This window comes from Schistocerca serialis, chromosome 4 (genome assembly GCF_023864345.2).
Source record: "Schistocerca serialis cubense isolate TAMUIC-IGC-003099 chromosome 4, iqSchSeri2.2, whole genome shotgun sequence".
NCBI lineage: Eukaryota > Metazoa > Arthropoda > Insecta > Orthoptera > Acrididae > Schistocerca > Schistocerca serialis.
Window position 1 is genome coordinate 902044133 of NC_064641.1, and position 22188 is coordinate 902066320.

At 42.2% G+C, this 22188-nt stretch overlaps 1 protein-coding gene across 1 annotated transcript in view; it reads right to left on the bottom strand.

Annotated features, from left to right (window-relative positions):
* The window catches only part of LOC126474835 (arylsulfatase B-like), a 79277-nt gene that overhangs the window by 39765 nt on the left and 17324 nt on the right, over positions 1–22188 (bottom strand). Inside the window, exon 4 of the mRNA XM_050102312.1 lies at positions 2750–2761. Within this exon, the coding sequence (XP_049958269.1) occupies positions 2750–2761 (12 nt within the window). The remainder of the gene's footprint in view (positions 1–2749; positions 2762–22188) is intronic.

The following is a 22188-nucleotide window of genomic DNA, read 5'->3' on the forward strand; positions in this document are numbered from 1 at the left end:
TGTTTTAAAGTGGAGATCTTTTTCTTCTCGCAACTTCTTTTTTACGTAAAACTATACATTTGCAATAGAAACAGCGCGAGGCTACAACGGAAAAAATTACTTTTATCGGTTTTTGTGTCGTCACATGTAATTTTATCATTTAGGTCTACTGTAATAGCAGCCAAGAAGTTACATAAGTCCACGAAGAGAATGTGATATTTTCATTTCATTGCAACTAAAGTCTATTTTGATACATAAGTTTTACAAGAATCCATACTCTGTGTAGCCATGCATGTATTCGTACGTTGGGCGAAAATCGTCCACGCATCTTGACCGACAGGAGAGCATGGGCGCGTCACAAATCAGCCAACGCAAGCTGGCCGCTACAAAAGCAACCGGTGGCCGCGAGATTCTCTATTTTAATAATGGTAGCGGCCTACATTTGCCTGAATTAACGGCTGAACTATGACACTCGAGGGAGTTTCAGGAAGTCGTCGTTGATGAGCTGAGCAGATAGCGCCCTTGGGTCGGTAAGATGACGTATGTCTTACTGTGTGTCGTGACATCATGAACCAAGAGTCTCCCTCCCAGAAGGTTACCAGCCTCGCTTACAGCTTGCTGAAGAGGTCGACCCAAGATCTTCTTGATTAGATCTTTGTACCTGCTCGCTGCTCTTTCTCTCGGTCTCTTGCCCTCGATCTTTCTCTAGATTTTGCGCTTTGTTCTGGCATATTTCCGTTATCTGCTTCATGACTACTCGGCCAAACGAGGTCCGTCTTCTTAGCTCATCTTCGCTGCTTCCCGTGTCGGTTGACCCAAAGTAGACGAAAAAATACACGACTTCCAGTTTCTGTAGCTCCTCCAACAAATATCGTGAACAAATAAATTAGAAATCCTCATGAATTCTGTTTTACATTGTGTTCACTGTTTTTTGCAAAATTTCTAATTATTACTCCCTCGCAGAAATAGCACCACCACCTGTTCGAAGAGAGATAGCTGCGAACAAGTGGAAAATGAATTTACTCATGGGGCATGAACCGCATCCGCAACGACTGAAGTCAAGGAAGAGCTCCCTTAGGACATCAAAAGAACTTAGAACGACTGCTGAGAAAGCTAGACTACAACTACGGAGGGCTGCGACCTGCCTTGCACCTGGTTGGAATAGAGTTGTTGAAGCTTTACCTCCAGGCCATGATCGGGAATGGACAACTTGGAAGTCCCTGAATAGGCTAAGATCCGGAGTTGGAAGATCAAAAGCTAAGGCGGCAAAATGGGGATACACAGACCCAAATGATACTACGGTCTGACTGTGGAGAAGAACAGACAGTCCGGCACATGCTTCGATGTCGACTGTGTCCAGTCTCCTGTACAGAAGAAGACCTTTAACAAGCAACAGAAAATGCACTGGAAGTGGCCAAGTTTTGGTCAAAAGTAATTTAATCATAACTGTGTAAAATGTATGTACTTGTACCTGTATGTTTCTGACATGAAAATAATGATAACATTTGATGATCAGTTTCCAAGGAACGTATTTACATGAACAAAATGATCGGATGGCATTGTTGGCCGGGAGGCCCCATTCGGGGGAATTCGGACGCCGTATTGTAAGCCGTCTTTAATTGACGCCACATAGGCGACCTGCAAGTCAGTGATGATGAAGGACGCACAACACGTAGTCCCCTGCCGGGAATCGAACCCGGGCCCCCTTCGTGGTAGGCGGTAACGCTACCGCTACGCTATGGAGGCGGACAGTTCATTACATATCAACACTGATACGTTAACGTATTTCTGTATACCATCGTTTCGAAGATATTCACTGAAAACCTAATACGCCAAAATACTTTTTGGTGTGTTTTATCCCTATAAAGTTAAATTGGGCACAAACCAAAAAATACGTATTGCATTATTTTGCCCCCTCTACACACCCGCAAGTTTCATCAAGATCGTTCACTGACACTTGAGAATGTTTTCTTGATAGTCGAAGATTTTCCGACAGTTGTGCCCTCTGTGGTCGATCCACTCTACTATCACGGAGCACATGTGTTTGTTGCGTACTCTAGGTCCAATGTAACCGCTTTGTAGGCGGTTTACTTAACTGACTTTCAGACTCATGCGACGCTTCGTTCGGTGGTAATGCTCGGTTATACTGACGGTTTAGTACAGACCTGTGTCTTATATATTCACTCCGGTCTATTACCATCTGACGTATTGTTTTGTTTCAGTCGATCTAGTCTGGTAGAAATGTCTTTTATATGATTTAATCCCCTTCATTTGTGACCACCTGTCTATTCATCCGGTAATATGAAACGCTTTTGGTAGCGTTTCGCCTTTACTTCTTTCCTCGCTTTTGGAAAATAATGGTAACAACAATAATAATTTTAGAGCAGATTGGAACTACGCCCAAGAATTATACTTTTGTATGCCATTGGCCTTTTTTTTGTTTTTGATAAAATCTGATGATGACTTAATCAATCGGAACGCACTATTTGTAATAAAATTAACATTGCAGGTGAGACTGTCTCTTTTCACAAAGAATTTTGTTTCTACTTTGAACTGCTGCACAGATGCAGAGGTCAGAAACAAGTGAAGACGAGTGACAGTTGAATGGCTGCATTGGTTTGCTGTTGGATTCAATAGCGAATATGAGGAAGGATTAGCCCGTCTTCGAGTAACAGCGTATAGCGTGTCGCTGGAATAATAGAGCTCCCTGCATGGAGTGGAAAATAATCTGGCTCTTCCGTTCCTTAATGAGGGATCGCAAGGTAATTACCAACCCATCAGGCTGACATCATTATTCTGTAGAGTTATTAGAAATATTTGGCACTCACGTTTCGTTACTTTTAAACAGAATTCTGAATACATTCCCTGTCGGAGTAAAAAGAGATTGCACACCATTGATCGTAAGAAACTAACTATAAGATTTATAATTTAAACACCACTCAGCTACAAGTGTGATTTACAAACGTTTACTTAAAACAACCCATTACCCAGTTCGGATCTTTTACAGTGTGAACCCCGGGGTTATATTGTATATATACCGCTTGTATGAGTGGCTGCCAATGTTGTGTCTGCAACGGAAACATCTCGCATACGAATGAATTTAAAACAGCATTGTATCGACAAACTACACCTAGAGGAATACATTAGATAAGATACCTAGTCGTGATGATATTCTATTCTATCTTAATTAGTAAATCTATAATGTCGAATAGATATCCTACTAGGATAATACAACTAGATACCTTAAAATTATTTATTTTCAAACAATAGAAGAATGATGTAAATGTATAAAATACGTACAGAATGTTAAATCCTACTCTAGCTTTGAGACTGGGAGAACATCTGTGACTGTCCTATAAATTGCACCCTCGTATATTAGACGCTCGCAATAAGTTGGCTGATACCGATTAGCCCCGTGAACCATAAGACCTCCAGCCTGATTGGCACTGATAGTAAAGAGCTTAGAGAACAAGCAAATGGAACTCAGCACATTTGGTGTGACTGTTTCCCCATATGCCGAGCAGTGGTGCGTGTATCACCGATTACGGTGCACAAGATGTATATTGATGAGCCAAAACATTAGCACTACCTGCTTAATGGCTTGTTGGTCCGGCCTTGAAACGAAATAGATCACTGATTCTGCATATCAGGGATCCGAAAATTTGTTGGTAGGTTTGCGGAGGTGTGTGGCATTAGACGTCTTGGGGCAGGTCACGCTATGGTAGTAAATAACTGTCCGCTGGCTCGAGTATGCGATGATGGTGCACGATAGCGACGCAGATAGGTTGCATAGGATTTACATCAGGCGAATTTGATCACCGAGACATCAACTTGAGTTCGCTATAAATCTCCTCCAACCGCAGTACCACGGTTCTGGCTCTGAGACACGGACAGTTACACTGCCGAAAGGTGACATCGCCGTCGGGAACGAAATCAAGCATGAAGCGATGCTGCGGTTCGCAGCTCTGAGCGTGTCTTCGATTATTACCACACGTCCCTGCAAGTGCAGGAGAATGTCTCCCGTGGCATAACACTGCTTCAACCAGCCTGCGACCGTGACGCGCTGCACATTTCGAGCCGTCGCTCACTTCGATGATAGTGTTTGTGGAGATGATCGTCGATCTAGTGTAGCTAAATGTGATCCACCCGAACACCCGTCACTTTTCCATTGATCAACGGTCGAATCCTAATGGTTGCGTGCCAACTGAAATCGTAACTGACAATGTCGTTCTGTCAACGTATGATGACGTATTGGTGGCCTCCTGTAGAGCTCCATGTTCGACAACGTACGATGAACGGTGTGCTCCGAAACACTTGTGCGTGCACCAGCATTACACTCTTCCGGCAGAAACGACAAAGATCAGAATCTATCCTAATTTATAGAGCCGACGAGCCTCCGAACGCCACGTTCTCTGAAGAGTCGTAGACGTCGAACCAAATTAGCGCCTGGAGGCAGTTCCACTACCCTTCTGCCTGTTTGCGTAAACGCTCACGACACTAGCACGACACTACCAGCTTCGCCGTTTTAGGGAAGCTCGTTCACAGGCTCAGCGTAATAATAATGTGCTCTTTGTCAAAATCGCTTATGTCAAAGGATTTCACCCTTTGCAGCCCATATCTTCGCTAGGGTGATCCACCGCCCGTGTCTGCTCCTTTTACGTGCTTACCACGTCACGTGCTCGCAACGCCACCAGACGCTATCCAACGTCGCAGTGGGCAATGGTCGTAATATTTTGGTTTATCGGTGTACGTTGCATACCTATCAGTTCTGTCTGCACAGTCGACCTAGTGTAGTGTCCGCAAACTCCTAAGGCTGAAACTACGTGAGTGCGGCACGGAAAACGAATCGAGATTTCTATTTGCTCATAAAACGACAACAGAAACTCAGCTCAGCTATTCGTTCGTCAGAAAGAACTTCAGTATGCCGCATACTCTACAGAGAAGCAAAGAATCGTCACTCTGGTTACTTAACTCACCCTATGTGGTGAAATCGACACTTTGCCAATTCTGACACTGAGACTCTTCACGCACTCACTTATCAGCGAAGTTCCTTACCATCAATACGTTCTCTTTCGACACCTGCAGGTGCGTCCCTTACATGCAGTGTGCCGGTTTCCTGCGAGGTTCCCGGCAACTACGTGTGGTCTGCCTGCAACGAATCCCCGTGCCTTACGAAAGCAGCGTCTCCCACTAAACGGGTCATGAAACTCCCAGCCAGTTGCCTGATGTTCATATGCCGTATAGGACACTGTTCTAATACACTCTAAAACTCGGCCTACGGCCAAGGACACCACCAATGACATTCACTTCTCAATTTTTTTTTTTTACGGGAAACGTCGCTCGCCTTTTCTCGTGAGAAGGTCTTGCATCCCCCGTTCGTGACACACTCGCAATGCTCCTTATACCTTCTTCACTTGTAAGATATTATGGCTTTCCACCCCCCGCTGTCAGCCTCTGGCTGTTCTATAGCGACAGGATTGCGGCTAACCTCGATGCACCGGACTTGTGACAGGGAGATCTCCCGTATGACAATATAGCCGCTGTCTCCACACTGCATTCAAACTGGTACCTCCCGGTCGAACACGACACGGCGTCTCTTCTAACCTTCCATCTGCTGATCGCCGCTTTCGCGCTAACTTGCTGCAGTCACCACTCCGTGCTGTCAGCGCTCAGCTAAAATTAATTTCCAGGCTTGCAACACTGCAGAAAAATGTTAGTGCGTGGAGCTATTCAACACCAGCCAAAGAAATGATCAATTATCCCACCACCCACCGTCCATCGCGATCTCATATCGGATAAAATACGTAAATGAACTGGTATAGCATTACATGTGTGCGGAAACATACTGCCACCTTACATCGTATCTGCTTGCTCTCCAACTGGGACATCGTTTTGCTCTCTATGTAGGCTGTTTGCGGTGTTATATATTTCTTTACGAAGATTTTCTCGTGTATTTGCGTCACACATTTTAGAGTTAACACATGCGTGTTGACCTTGAAATTCATAACACAAATACGCGAGGAATTTCTCGCACAGAAGTGTCCACCTCTACACGATGCCCCCCCCCCCTCTCCCCCCCGGAAAAGCAATGAAAAAAGCAATGAAACCAGTTACAGTCATCTGGAAATTCATTTCTAATAAATCCGAAACGGGTAATACTTTGCTTTCAATAAACCTCTCTAAGCCATACTAGCGTCTGGCTGGTTTTTAAATTATAAACCTCGTCATTGTATTACAGCCGCGTTTCTCAATACGTCTACTTTTGACAAGATAGCGAGAAACTAATTAATCTCTCATCACTCACGAATTTCAGTCGCTTGTAGATAAGGGAGCGCCAGCCTACAATGTGTTTCTTGATAACCGGATACCTTAAGTACACATCGGACTAATCGTCAAGGGAATATCGAAACGGGACAGTGATTTGATTAAATAGTTGATAAATAAGTGAATGCGATATGTCCCTGTTGATAAGATGCTATCACTACAATCAAACGCAGCACCTGCCTACCACAATGAAATGTGGTAATAGATTAAATGTACAATACATATGCACACACGCCAAAATTCACACAGAGTGTCGCTCTCAAGAATTGTAAGAAGCATTTTATTAGGTCTTTCAGCAGATATTTGTAATTTTATTCTACTTTTTATCGCTGAACTCAACCCCAACAAATACTGCTCATCAAATGTTTATGCGACAACCAGTATCAATGCAAAACTTCTTTTTCCCGGTGGAAGAAACTGATTTTTAAAACCGTAATTTTACGTACTAATTCGACAGAGCGGTCCCACATTAGTCTAGCGCCGTATTAGGTTCGAGATAGGTGTTATATGGAACAATAAAACGGGAAAAATAACTAGTAATCCAGTAGCAACTGCGCAGTCCCGTTACATAGCTGGCAGGTAGTACAGGTAAATCGCATGTAAATGTTATTTTTGCCGTTTTTCGTATGGTCACGTATTAGATCAGTAAAAAACGCCAAATACTTTGTTTATGAGAACAGTCTTCAAAAACAAAAAATGGTTCAAATGGCTCTGAGGACTATGGGACTTAACATCTGTGGTCATCAGTCCCCTAGAACTTAGAACTACTTAAACCTAACAAACCGAAGGACATCACACACATCCATGCCCGAGGCAGGATTTGAACCTGCGACCGGAGCAGTCGCGCGGTTCCGGACTGTGCGCCTAGAACCGCTAGACCACCGCGGCCGACAGTCTTCCAACATCACGTGTACTTCGAAAAGGCAGTTGGGATCAGATGGCGAGACGAACAGTGGAACAAGGAACTTACGATTCAAGTAGACACTATCAGGCAGAATAGGTACGAAGGAAGCTAGTCCACAGTTGCTGGACGACATTGGCCAAGACTCCTTGCCGGTTATGCCAAGAAGAAATATAGATTTTCCGAAGTTAAACGAACCTGTTTCCTTTCGTTCGGTCCAAAACCTCTTCGTACATATGTCGACCAAAGAGCTTCCCTCCATGAAATATTTATCACACGAATGTTTTACGTATTAATTACTAAGTGTTATGTTACACCGTCGTAACGCTTTTGAGAATCAGAAACGGGGTAGTATACTGTAAGTACTAGTGTACAGAAAATGGTACACACGTTTTGCACTCGTTTCAGCACCGATCACTGACCTTCAGTCGTAAATTTTCTGCCTGCACACAGTGAGAAACTATCTCTCACACACACACACATGCATCCATATATATTACTTTCTCTGGTGGTTCGTCTTTGCTACGTGTAGCTGGTGTGAGATGTAGACATGTACTGCTCATAACATCTGTCAAGTGAAGATCAGTGTCGACTAAAAGAGTCGATGTGGTTTCCTTCACAAAAAAAGAATATTTTTAAAGTAGAACCTTACGTTCCCATTCGATGGCATATGTATAGATATTACGAAAGCGTGGGAAATGGAATGAAAATGTTATGTAAATATGAGGAAACTGTAAATCGTTTTGCTTTTGATACTTGTATAAACTTGTTAAATTTGTTTCTTTTTGGTAAATCTTGAAAGACATCATTTAATGAAAAAAATGTTTAGAGCAGATAATGATGAAACTGGAAACAATCTAAGTTTGCTGCCTAGGAAGAAGCAAGGATCAACTGTATATGCTATCACCATTATCCATAATACGGCGCTTCTGTTGTTTTGAAAATTGGAATTTTCTTCTAATTTTGTAAGGAATTCACCGAAGAAGATGTGTGAGATCCCTCTTGATTTGTGGAGTATTATATTTCATAAATTTTACGTTTGCTAGAATTCAGCAGACAGCAGAAGTAATTCGCTACCCTAAGAAGCACTGAACAATAGAGTGGCAGGGAGATGGAAACTGGTTCCCACGAACGTGGCGGTGACAAGTGGTCCAGTGGTCAATACGACGCGGTAGTGAATCATGGGAATGGAGAGAAGAAGGAGAGCCCTGACAGCTAATGTTGCTCGGCAGTCAGTATGTAGGAGAGCCACATGCGTTCTGGTGCGAAACTCGGAACTTCCTTTATTAAATATTAGTTATTAAAGTCCGCTTTTGCCACAGCAAATACTTGCAGCAACCTACACGTCACCAGCACCTTACCACCATAACATAGATACGCAGTGACCCAGGTAATTCAGTAACCCAATGAATTCTGTTAAATAATTGAAGATTTCATGAAGCATGCAAGAGAATTCAGCCGTGCATCTATGCCACAAGTCGGCGAAAGAGTTCTTACGCAGGCCCGGAAGCAGGGAAAGGGGGGGGGGGAGGTTAAACCGGGTTATCTGCCTCGGGCGGCAATTTCAGGGGGCACAAAATTCATATTCTTGAAGAAAGAAGCCGTATTTCACAAAGTGCCTATCATCCAGCGCACGTTCCTCTATCGATTATTCGTATGATGTTAACACGCACCCGACTTGATTTTTGAACAGTTTTGAACACACTCTAAGTTGCTTTCAAAAGTTGATTTTTGGATGCGTGCATATTGTACGAGTTGTCTCTGCCAGGGGAATCCCTGTCACATCTAGATATGAAAAAGTTCCCCCTGGCAAAAGAGGACGGGGCTACACGAGCTGAGCCGAATAAACCCGAACGGGTGAAGGCCAATTGGTGTTTGTTTAAGCGGTTGATTGGATGAGCGAATTATCAGCGTTGTTATAATTATTGAGGATCCAGAGATTCAGATTACTTCAGTGGAAATAAGCGACTAACAGTAATAACCGATAAGAAAGATTACGTATTATCTTCTCGCTGTATCGAAGAAAACGAAATTTGGCACAAAATTTTTGCCAGATCGCAACAATAACAGTTGTTCAGTTCTCGGTTAGCAGCCACTTTAAACTCTATTCTAGCAAGAGCGTGGAAGAGGCGTCGTACGAACACGTAATAGGGCTTAACCGGAGAATAACGCGGGATTCTGTGATTCTGGCATGTTTGGTGAAGTAGCCCGGAGAATAAGTTTTGACAATGGCAGGAATAGTTACAGAGTTGGTGGTGACAACATTGTCTGTTAGAACGAGAAAGGAGAAGATGGCTCTGAGCACTATGGGACTTAACTTCTAAGGTCATCAGTCCCCTAGAACTTAGAACTACTTAAACGTAACTAACCTAAGGACATCACCCACATCCATGCCCGAGGGAGGATTCGAACCTGCGACCGTAGCGGTAGTGCGGTTCCAGACTGTAGCGCCCAGAACCGCTCGGCCACCCCGGCCGGCAAAAGGAGAAGAAACGAGAACATTACACAAATTATAAGGAACAATATGAAGATTCCAAATTTATATAAGAATTTCGCACTACTACTTTTCGATGTCACGTTCGAGAAACTGGAGCATATGAATGGAATGTGAAACTATTTTCTAGCATAAAACTTTCTGCTTGCAGTAGGCCTAATAGGCATTTGATATTTCTACCCCGTGAATTATAGTCTGTCGTGTTACTTACATAGATCAGGTAGATAAACATGACCTTTTGTGCAAAAACAGTCTCGCTTATTTGGTGTGTGTTGCAGTTGCTGCAAAATTAGAAAGGCCCATTTCGTTTTATCAGTGTCAAAATAGACATACACTATGTGATCAAAAGCATCCGGACACCTGGGTGAAAATGACTTACAAGTTCGTGGTGCCCTCCAACGGTAATGCAGTTTGCCAACCATTAGCCTTGACGGCAGCCTCCACTCTCGCAGGCATACGTTCAATCAGGTGTTGGAAAGTTTCTTGGGGAATGGCAGCCCATTCTTCACGCAGTGCTGCACTGAGGAGACGTATGGGTATCGGTCGGTGAGGCCTGGCACGAAGTCATTGTTTCAAAACATCCGAAAGGTGTTCTGTAGGATTCAGTCAGCACTCTGTGCAGGCCAGTCCATTACAGCGATGATATTGTCATGTAACCACTCCGCCACAGGCCGTGCATTATGAATAGTTAGGTGCTCGATCGTGTTGAAAGAAGCAATCGCCATCCCAAATTGCTCTTCAATAGTGGGAAGCAAGAAGGTGCTTAAAACATCAGTGTAGGCCTGTGCTGTTAAAGTGCCACGCAAAACAACAAGGGGTGCAAGCCCCCTCCATGAAAGACACCACTGCGCCATAACACCGCCGCCTCCGAATTTTACTGTTGGCACTATACACGCTGGCAGATGACGTTCACCGAACATTCGTCATACCCACACCCAGCCGGTGTGAAGTGTGGCTTATGAGCAGCAGCTGGACCATGAAATCCAAGTTTTCTGACCTCCCACCTAACTGTTACAGTACTTGCAGTGGATCCTGATGCAGTTTAGAATTCCTGTGTGATGATCTGGATAGATATCTGCCTATTACACATAAAGACCCTTTTCAACTGCCAGCGGTTTCTGTCAGTCAACAAACGAGGTCGGGCTGTACGGTTTTGTGCTGTACGTGTCGCTTCGCGTTTCCACTTCACTATCACATCGGGAACAGTGGACCTAGGGATGATTAGGAGTGTGGCAATGTCGCGCACAGGCGTATGACACAAGTGACACCCAATCACCTGACCTCGTTCGAAGTCCGTGAGTTTTGCGGAGTGCCCCCATTCTGCTCTCTCACGATGTCTAACGAATACTGAGGACGTTGATATGGAGTACCTGGCAACAGGTGTCAGCACAATGGACCTAATATGAAAAACGTATGTTTTTGGGGTGTCCGTATACTTTTGATCATACAGAGTAACGAAACCGAGAAAACACACCAGTCTTGGATACTATTCGTATTAACAGTTTTTTCAGCATTAGACAACGCTATTTTGATTTTTCATGTAGAAAAACGTTTGACGTAGTAGATTCTTTCGCAGAAAAGGAATGCACGCCGTGCAAATTTGTATTAAGATTAGAGACAAAAGATACTGGGACCTAAGGATTGAAGAAATGTGTACTGTCTTGTTTGTTTCTTCTCTTTACTGATTTTGTGATTCCTATATTTAATTTTATGTCACGCAAATGAGAAACTTATTAGCTAATAACCAACAAAGAGTACAAATTTTCTGAAGAGCCCTTATCTTCCCCGTCGCAAATAATCGTGAGTCTTTTTTTTTAATGAGAGGTAGAATGCCAAACCGGCCTTCTAGGACCAGAAGATGTACCATATGACATTTTAATTCCACCGCCCTGAATACAGGCTTGATGGCTCCCACTACAAAACACATATATTTAAGTTTCACAGAGCGAAGTACAGTGACGTGCGATAGAGGAATGCCCTGTCCCAGACGCTCAAGGGCTGACGGAGGGAGGGGGCTGGGGGCAGGACGGGCGCCACTGTCAAGTTTTTGCCCCGGTTCGGAAATATCGGAGATGCGGGGCTGTTCTTACGTTACAGCCAGTCTCACAATGTTCTTGAGCTTTATTAATAGTTTCAGAGGAATTATTTCATAATAGCAAATTGTTACCGTTTTAAGGTGTTTACTAATAAGCGCATAGTAATGGTATCCCGGGACTTATTTCAAGTAAATTAGCTATACGCAAGCGAATCACGTTGAAGAATCCAATGCACTACAAAGGTTGCTTCGAGGGACAAGATCTACGAGAGACTCATAGAAAACAGCTAGGTGAAAATTACATACAGCGATTCACTAAGATAATCCAAGAAAGGGATAGATTAAACACTACAGTCTCGGGTAGGAAGACCTGACCAGTTATCAGTACTTTAATTCTATCACTTTCTACGGAATCGTGACTAAGTTGAGAAGCTTTTACGTCAGTCTAGTACAACGACGGGACGTGGCGTGAGGTATCCCTAAGCTGGGAATAATCTTGCGGGAAAATGCTAATATTTTAAGGGCAGAAGATGCAATTTCAAATAAAATACAGTTAAACATCTGGAAAGACCTCCCGTCTGAGCCGACCCCTTCTCTAAACGGCCATATTTTTAAGGAACGGAAATAACTTTCTGTAAGACCAATGAAAAGGTTACCCCCTTTGAAATGACCACTGCTTTTCTCGATCAGCGATCACTCTTTAACTAACAATGTCCTTCCTTTCAGACGATCACGAACATACTGTATTAACGCAAGGTTTCTCGTCGACAATGTGACACAGCAATCTCTAAAATTTCGTTGTCATTTCTAATTCTAATAGCAAACAGTTCTGATTTTTCCTCTGTAGTGAACAGTCATGGCTACTTCAAATAAAAGAAAGCTACTTGTTCTTTCACTAGAACAGCGAAATTCTGTTCTTAGAGAGATTGAAAACGAAAAATTGTAGTGACAATTAGCTGGTGAGTTCAACTGTGGGAAAAAATGAAATACTGTATATAATTGCAAATCGCGACTGCCAAGAAATGGTAAGAAAACGTCAACAATAATTCAATGGAAAGAAGTTAATAATGCCGTTTTAGAGTGGGTTAATAGAAGCACGTGACAAAGGATTGTCTATTAGCACACCGATACTGCAATAAGAAGCTCTTGAATTTGCTCGTTATCTTGGAACCCCAAATTTCAATGCAAGTTACGGCTGGTTGGACCGACTTCGTGTTCGGTACAGTATTGTTTTCAAGCAGTCTGTGGAGAAAGTGCAGACGTTAATCAGGATGTTGTATCCGACAGGGAATCGAGACTTAATCTAATTATAAGTGGCTGTTGTGGTAGTGGCAGTTACAACGTGGATGAAGCTGGTCTATTTTTTAAATCTATTCCACCAACTGTTAAGGATGATCAGTGTAAAGGCGGCAAAACGGCGAAACAGAGATTCACGATCGTTGTTCGTGCTAATGTCTGCAGTGAAAAAGAAGAACGACTGGTGATACAAAGAGGAAATCGTCCACTGTACTAAAAAAAAAAGACATTTCCTTCCTTCTGTCTCTTAGAACGGAAACAAAAATGCTTGGCTGACGTGTGACAAATGAGCATTGAGAAATGTAATGTCATACTTTTCGTAGATAATGCACCGGGTTATCAAATCTGGATGTAAAATTATTTTTCCTACGGACACAACATCACGTGTTCAGCCTCTTGGTCAAGGAGTGATCCGGTCTTTTGAACTAAATTACCGAAAAAGCTTCTGCATTGTCTGGATGTGAAAATGGACAACGCCACATCTGTGTATGGCCTAGCTAAGTCTGTAACGGTAGGTGATGCTGTCAGCTGGATTAAAAGTGCATGAGATGAAGTGAGAAACGAAACAATTAGAAAATGTTTCATTAATCCTGGTTTTCGGTATTCACAAAATGTGAACGCCGGAGAAAAAAAAGATGGCCATAAATCGATTAACATCCTCTGCACCTGCGCAATGCTGCCAGTATCGAATTGGATGTTTCTACAGTGAACGAATAAATTGGATTCTTCAGTAGTGATGATAATTGGGAAGATGGGCGGAAATGAACGCAGATCCTCAGTGTAGTCACAACCGAAACAGCTATAGAGCAGATGACGCAGTTCCTGTAGAGGCAGTTCCAATAGGCGATGCCCTACATAGCATTGCTAGGCACAAGTCCGTTGTTACTAAGCTTTCCGTCAAGAAACTGATGAACTGGCTATCTGAGGCAGAAAACGAATGTGAGACTGTGATTCTATAGATATGTACGAAAAAGAATGTGCAGATGCTCGTTTCTGCGTACTTTGTTACGTAAACGATTAGGTACTTACTGTATTATAATCATGGTTATTAACACAAGAGCTTATTTTTCTTTGCGGAAATTTTTGACATTAATTGTATTTACCTTGATCACCCTTTCAGAACACCATACTGTCAGATGTCTACTATCTCACAAAAATTCAAGTAGTCAGCTCAAAAAACTTTCTGTCTAAGTAGAAAATAGAAGCAGGAGGTGAATTGTAAACTAGGAAGACTGAAATATGTGGCTTTCAGGCAGCAATGTCGAGTTACAGTTGTGTGCGTCGCGGAGTACGACAAGTGTGTTGCGGAAAGTAACGAATTCACTTCTCGGAAAAGATGAACCGCGTCCATGGATGATGAACATTTCAAGAGTGAAATACACCGAACGATCACCAGGAAGATATTGCGAGGATGAAAAAAAAGCCAGCGGCAACAGACGTGGCGACGGCAGTCACGTACCCGGGGGAGGCATCTATGCATGCAGAGGGCGTGCGGGAATCTGTCTGTCACAGCGGCAGAGAGGGGGTGCCCCTGAGGCGCAGAGGTCCGGAGTTCGACACACCGGCGAAGCATCGGCAAAATGTACAAATGGCTACGTCATCCGGAGAACAATAAAACTTACCTATAGAAAGTCAAAATTCACATAGGATATGAGAAGGAGTAAATAACAGTTTTGAATAATATATAATTATGTGTCATGTTGTGCTGCCTAGGAGTGGTACTACAAGCCGAAAAGTCAAGTAGAAAACACGGAGCATAACATGGCTCAAGAAGCGATAGGCTCAGCAGAAATCAGTAACTCATATCCATCGGAACAATGTGAGGGACTTCAGGGATGTAAGTGATTTAACGTTAAATCACGAGCAGGAAATGGTTCAATGGGCTGTGGGCACTGCAGACAATGTATCTGAAGCAAATATTCTGGTTGCCATGTATAAGGACGTAATAACAGAAAGTAAAAAGTGTACATTGAAGGAAATAATGCAGAGCTTTAAGACTAAAGTTGCTGAAACTAACAACAAAATGGAAGAATTTTGTAGGAAGTCTAACCAAAAGTTTGAAGATATGAGGAAAATCATTGAGAAGACTAAGAGAGAGACTAGGAGATGGCACCTAGTAAAAATAAGAATGAAAATGAAGATACGATTGAAGTTTTGTGAGCTGTTGTCAGTGATGAGACTGTAGAATGGAGGAGGACAGTTTCTGATGCATACAATAAGTTAGTTGCAACTGAACAGGTCCAGTTCATACTAAATATTACAATCAAATCTGAAGTAAATATGAATCTAATTAAAACTTAGTCACAGATGAGCCAATCCAAAATACACCATCTATTAATGTAGAATCTGTTAAGAAATTTGATGTTAGTAATGCAAAGGAGGTGCTTGTTAAATTTGCTGGCATTCAGTTATCATCTTAAACTGTAGACACTGAAATCTCTCCTGAAAACGTAAAGAAGCAATTAGATTCAGAATCGAATAGGAGGGCTAAAGTAAGAGATCACCAAAGATGACCACCAATAAATGTAGGTTGTTTTCGTGAATTTCCATGTAAGAGAAACGTTCACCGTATTGGGAATCACCGAAAGAAAATAGGAAATGTTTTGGAGGCTTTGTGTTAGGTGATTGATTTGCTAGAAAAAAGCAACGAATGGAAGAGGATAAGAAGGAAATTAAAAAAATGGGGGAAAGGAAACAAAGGCAAACTTTCCCTCAAAATAGCATTAAAGGTTTGGTGATGATTTCCCTAGGAAAAGAGTAGGTGCGAAACGAAGGGCTTCATGTTTTACGGCTATATGCGAAACAATAACTGTGACAAAAGAAACTCTGATGAGTATTTACACTCTGACAGTAAGAGACAATTTAACGATTTTGAAAAAAGAGGACTTTCACGGGACTTCGGATTTTCATTGTAATACGTGATGTAATAATCATGAGTAATTTAATGGGAAAGGAATAAGGGATGAGAATAAAAAGAATTATCAGTTTAGTGTGAGTGTTGACGTTCTTGGTATTGAAACAATAGTGGTCACTGGAATCTGTAGCAGGTTAGATGCCATTGTACTAGGAATATCTTACGAGCTAATGATAAGTACATAGAGCATGTCAGTTTTTCCAGTGCATAAATTAGAGGTAGTACATGCAGTTAGAATAAAGAAACTGGTAATAATTGAAAAGGAAAAGTAGTGAGAACTATTGCCATGCTGGTATCAGATCGATGTATTGGTTTTATTATAGAAAAGTTGGTGAAGTCCTGATTTTCAGAAGGATAGTGTGACCGTTAAGATCTATGGTACAGAAAATAATACAATGTTCGCAAATACTAAGTGTCTTGTAAAGAAGACCAAAATCAAACCTTTGTGACGATGATTAGTCAATGTTTTCTGTACGTAACCAGTAAATATGAAATTGCCTCGGGAAGAAAAAAGAATCGTCATAATATTACTGAAACAAAGAGTGTCAACCAGTGGAATAAAAGTTAAAGTAAAGGAAATGAAAATAATTAACAACATGGAAAAAGGAGGAGCAAGTAATTGGGGTTTAAAGTATACGAATGTGGTTTCAAATATCACAAACGTGGTGGAGTGTGACGGGAAGATACACTAAGTTACTGATATGGTAAAAGTAATTTACAAGCTGTAAACGGAGGATAAACGAATTGGCTTTCTAAGCAACAGAATGTATTTTAGAAATGTACAAGATTAATGAAAATGACGAGAAAGCATTTAGTATTATGGGCAAGCTAAAGCTGTGTTATGAAATTTTGAAGACCTCTAAATTATGGGCAACGTACCCAATTCAAAAGCAGTAGAAGTGACGCACTCTGAATCCCAGTCGTTAAAAGGCGATGTTAAAAAATACCGTCGTAATGAGTATGTGACTAGCATGAATTCCAGATAATGAAAACAGCACTTCTTTTGTGAATAAATGGTCGAAATAAATTGTCGATGGGTAAAGGACCATGTACTAAATAGCGCTCAATGTCTACAGCAGAGTGGGGAGATGCTACTGGCAAGAGGAAACTAATGTTAAGAAATCATGTATAATTTATTTTATCATCGTGTCTACATACGCGATGTCCCCTGAATTGAACGGCCTTGTAGATAAGGAAGCGAGTGGAAGGTGATGTCCGGAGTGGTATTTAAAGTGAAGGGATCTATGGACAGTCCCGAACCAATGGATTCCTGGAAGGTGGCGTCCATATATCAGGATCGACGCTAAAACGAACACATAGGTGACGTAAAAGGGGTGAGCCACTGTTTGCAAATAGAAACTGCAAACACCAGTGGTGTTAAGGGACGTTTGCAGCCAAATATTCTATGTTTGATTGCTTGGTAGTGTGTTTCGTTTTACATGAACTAGTTTAACTGGTGAATATGATTTAATGTGTATAGGTAGTAAATTCAGTAATTAATTACTCGGGACGTTGATAAACATTTCTGTGCCATTTGGGAGAGAAAGAAAATAATTAATAATATGCAATCAGTATGGAAAATGTGAAAGCTTTGTAGTATGTCGTGTATGAAATACGTTTGTTTATTGCAGGTTCGCTACGGTCGCAGGTTCTAATCCTGTCTCTGGCATGGATGTGTGTGATGTCCTTAGGTTAGTTGGGTTTAAGTAGTTCTAAGTTCTAGGGGACTGATGACCTTAGAAGTTAAGTCCCATAGTTCTCAGAGCCATTTGAACCATTTTTTATTGCACGTTACCGTAATGAAACTGATGACGCCTGGAACCACAGGAAATTTGGAGCCATGATAACGAGATGACATGACATGAAAGTCAAAAACAGAGTGGCAGTCAGTAAGAAAAAAGATTCGGCTGAAAACCGCGTAATTATGGCTGACAGTGACGAAGTATGTTGCGACTACAGCGTCCAGGATCGACTGTTTCAATAAACGAGTGAAGCACGGTTTAAATGAACATAATGTCTCAGTGACATATACTATAAAAGAACTACCATCGGGTCGGTAGCGCTTGTTGAAAATGTTGTGGTGGACGACCAGGTGTTATAGAGTAAAAGGAGAATTATTACCCCGTGTTTAACGTAATTGAACACCCGGAGCGATAGCGAGTAACTAATTAAGGCATATGTTTTTATATTTGTGTTTATGTAATGTTAAAGAATGTGGTTATGGATTTCTATAGAGCGATAACGAAGCCGCCAAAAATGTGAGTCAAATGCTTAGTGTTGTTTATATAATTAACTGTAACGAAATGACATGTGACTAATAATTACCACTAAATTCTGTAGTTAAAAAGAATATTTGAAATTTTGTGTTCTTTGTCTTGAATGCTGAATGCGACGTTTGGCATTCTCTTTATTATTTTGCATTTATTATTTATCATATTAAAAATAGTAATGGGTATATATATTACGAGAGCATCTGAAATGGAATGAAAATAATTTGACGATACCCACACACTGAAAATCATCGTCCTTTTGATGTTTGTATAAACTCCTCTTTAGTCAACAGTAGCAACTGTAAACTACGTTCTCAATTGTTCACTGAATGTCTTCCTCTACAGGTTTTACAGCCTATCGCTCCATCTACTAACATGGTGTCGTAATAGTAATTCTATCATCCCATCCTTCTTCTTGTCAGTGTCCTCCATATATTCCTTTCTTCACGGATTCCGCGGAGAGCCTCCTCATTCCTTAACTCAGTAGTCCACCTAACTTAGAACACTCTTCTGTAGCCCCACACCTTAAATGCTCCGATTATCTTCAGTTCCGGTTTTCCCAAAGTATTCCAAACGCACATTCTCAGAAATTTCTTCCTCAATTTAAGGCCTATGTTAGATACTGGTAGACTTCTCTTTGCCAGAAACATCCTCTTTGCCAGTGCTAGTCTGTTTTTATGTCCCTCTTGCTCCGTGCATCATGGGTTATTTTGCTATCCATGCTAGCAGAGTTCCTTAACATCGTCTAATTCGTGATCCCCAATACTGACGTTATGTTCCTCATTGTACTCCTTTCTGCTACTTCTCATTACTGTCTTCTTGTGTCTACTCCTATTGCCTATAATTCGATGACTCCCTATCTTTCAAAATCGGAATTTTATTTCAAGAAATATGCAATTTTGAAACGAAATCACCGAATAAGATGTGTGAGGTTCAAAAAATGTTCAAATGTGTGTGAAATCGTATGGGACTTAACTGCTGAGGTCATCAGTCCCGAAGCTTACACACTTCTTAACCTAAATTATCCTAAGGACAAACACACACACCCATTCCCGAGGGAGGAGTCGAACCTCCGCCGGGACCAGCCGCAAAGTCCATGACTGCAGCGCCTTAGACGCTCCGCTAATCCCGCGCGGCAAGATGTGTGAGGTTCCTCCTGTTTTGAAATGTATTTTATTTCCTAAATTTTACGTTTACTAGAACTCATCAGATAAAAGAAGTAATTCGAAGGCTTGAAGCAGAGCTGTAGAATATAATGGCTGCGAGTAGGTAGCTGGTTCCCACGAAGGTTATGGTGGCGAGTGGACCATATGGGGCGGTAGTGAATCATGCGAGTGTGCACAAGCACGCGAGCCGTGAAAGCTAATCTTGCTCGGCAATCAGTACAGAGAGGAACGACTAGTGTTCTGGCTTGAAACTCAGAATTTCCGTCATTAAGTATTAGCTACTGAAGTCCACATTTGATGTGCCAAATACTAGGAGTAGCCTACGGGTCATCAGGCCTTTTATGTCATAATATCGCTACGCAGTAAACCAGTTAATTCAATAGAAAAAGGAATACCGTTAAATTACCGAAGATGTACGAAGAGGTACATGTAAATAAGAGGATTCGCAAGTCCCAACAATCGGTGATAGGACGTACCTGTAGCCTGTTCTTATGCAGGAGTCTCTCTTACAACGCTCTCGAATTTTATTCACTTTTTGAGTTGGAATTGTTTCGTACTATTAAATTGTAACTGTTTCAATGTGTTTGCTAATAAACGCATCATAATGACATCCTGGAACTTAGTTTAAGCAAATTAGCTATCCGCTTGTCCACTTACAATCGCAGGTAGCCTGCCTGCATCTTCCAAGGAACCCAAAACGCTACAAGAACTACTTCGATGGACAATATCTGCGAGGGATTCACAGAGAAGACGTAGGAGTAAATCCTATGCGCCATTTCGTTAAGATAATCCAGGAAAGGATTACTTTACCAAGCGCATTCTCGTGTGGGAAAGCATTTATGTCACTTACCTCACTTTCTATGGGATCACGTCTAAAATGAGAAACTTCTTTATCTGTTTCGCATATCGAGGGGAATTTGCATACTTTCTGTGTGTCATGGAACACAACAGGGCGGAAACTTGCAGCAGGTGGAGTAGGGCATTATTTTCTTATGTGTTGTCCTCTGTTAACAGCACGACGTAAGCGGCTGTGTCTGGAGTGATGCCGTGACTGCGAAGCATGTATTGCTGACGAACGGCGTCGCGATGTGTTTAGCGTGTGTGATAACTTCAGCGAATATGGCGGCCACCTGGAGACTGGTCCCTTTCTTCCAATGTTTTTAAGACGCACAGCGGCGGTACTTCTGGCGTCATGGTGTGGAGAGACGTCGGGTCAAGGCGTCAGATCACGGCGGGTAACTCTGACGGCAAAACAGTACAGCACGCACATCCTTTCACGCCATTTTTCAGCAGGACAATGCTCACCTATATTAGGGGCGTTCAATAAGCGATGCAACAATTTTTTTTTCTCACATGATTTCGGTTGATAAAATGCCGAATTTGTTGTGGGACATCGTGTGATGCTCCCTCTTCGGCTTTTACAGTTTCATGAAGTACTAATAGCTGGTGGAGCTTCAAAATAGCGTCAGTTACGGAGGTGCGTTCTGGTCGGTGAGCTGTCACTGAGTTTCTTTTGGCGGCAAACCAGAGCATTGATACTTACAGGCGCTTACAGAATATCTACGGAGACCTGGCAGTGACCAAAAGCACGGTGAGTCGTGTGCGAGGCGTCTGTCATCACCACAACATGGTCACGCAAACCTACACGAACCCCCGCGTGTTGGCTCCTCCGAAGGAAAGATTCAAAGCAGTAAGGTCATGAAGACGGTCTTGTGGAACCCTGAAGGTTTTATTCCGTAACATGTCTCCCTCAGGGTGCTACTATCAAGTCTGAAGTGTATTGAGCTACCTTCAGCAAACTACTTCGACATGTTAGTCTACACAAGAATGGAAACGGACTTCTCTACAGTAATGGAAGGCCTCACACAAGTCTGCACATCCCAGAGAAGCTCAGAAAACGCAGTTGGAGGGTTCATCCTCGCCCACCCTACAGCCCTCACCATCCGACTTCCATCTGTTTCGCCCACTGAAGGAGGCACGTGGATGATGGTGAGGTTACTGATGCAGCATTCACTTTGGCTCCGACGTCGACCAGTTGAGTGCTACCATTTGGGCATACAGTCTCTCCCAGTAAGATGGCGTAGAGCTGTCGTAATTGACGGAGATTATGTTGTAAAATAGGGTTTTGCAGCCAAAAGTTAGGGGATTGGAAACCTGGATAAAACCAACTTAATCTCAAAAAAAATGTTGCGTAACTTATTGAACGCCCCTCCTACATGGTATATGTCACTATGAAACATATGCGTGATGTTGAGGTACTTCTGCGGGTAGCCAGATACCCAGATCTATTCCCCACGCAGCATGTGTGGGTCCAGTTCAGGTTTGAACTCTTTTCCAGCGCCATTATGTGGGATGTCAAGGTCCAGTTTCCATAGTTATGGGTGATATACGTAGCTTCGGGAGAGGATAACATGGCATTATGGCATACTTCTCAATCGAATTAGTGCATGAATGCAAGACAGAAGCAGTGAACCGTCATAACGATGAGGGTGATCACATTACCTAGATTTTTTTTTCTTTTTGTAAATCTGACTCGTTTTTAATCACCGAAATAACATTACATACCCACTCTAGTCATAAAGTTTCATTTCTTTCCTTTCTGGCCTTCTGCGTGTTTACTTGTTTTCGTCAATAATTAACCATAAATACGTATAAAGTGAATGGATGTACGTGTGTATATGTTTGTCTGTATATGTTCCACATCTCCTCCAAAACCTCTGCACTGATTTCCACAGACCTGGTAGGTATATGCCTTACTGTCAGGCAGCAATTGCTGTGGGGGTAATAAAGATCTACCTATCGCCTGCCG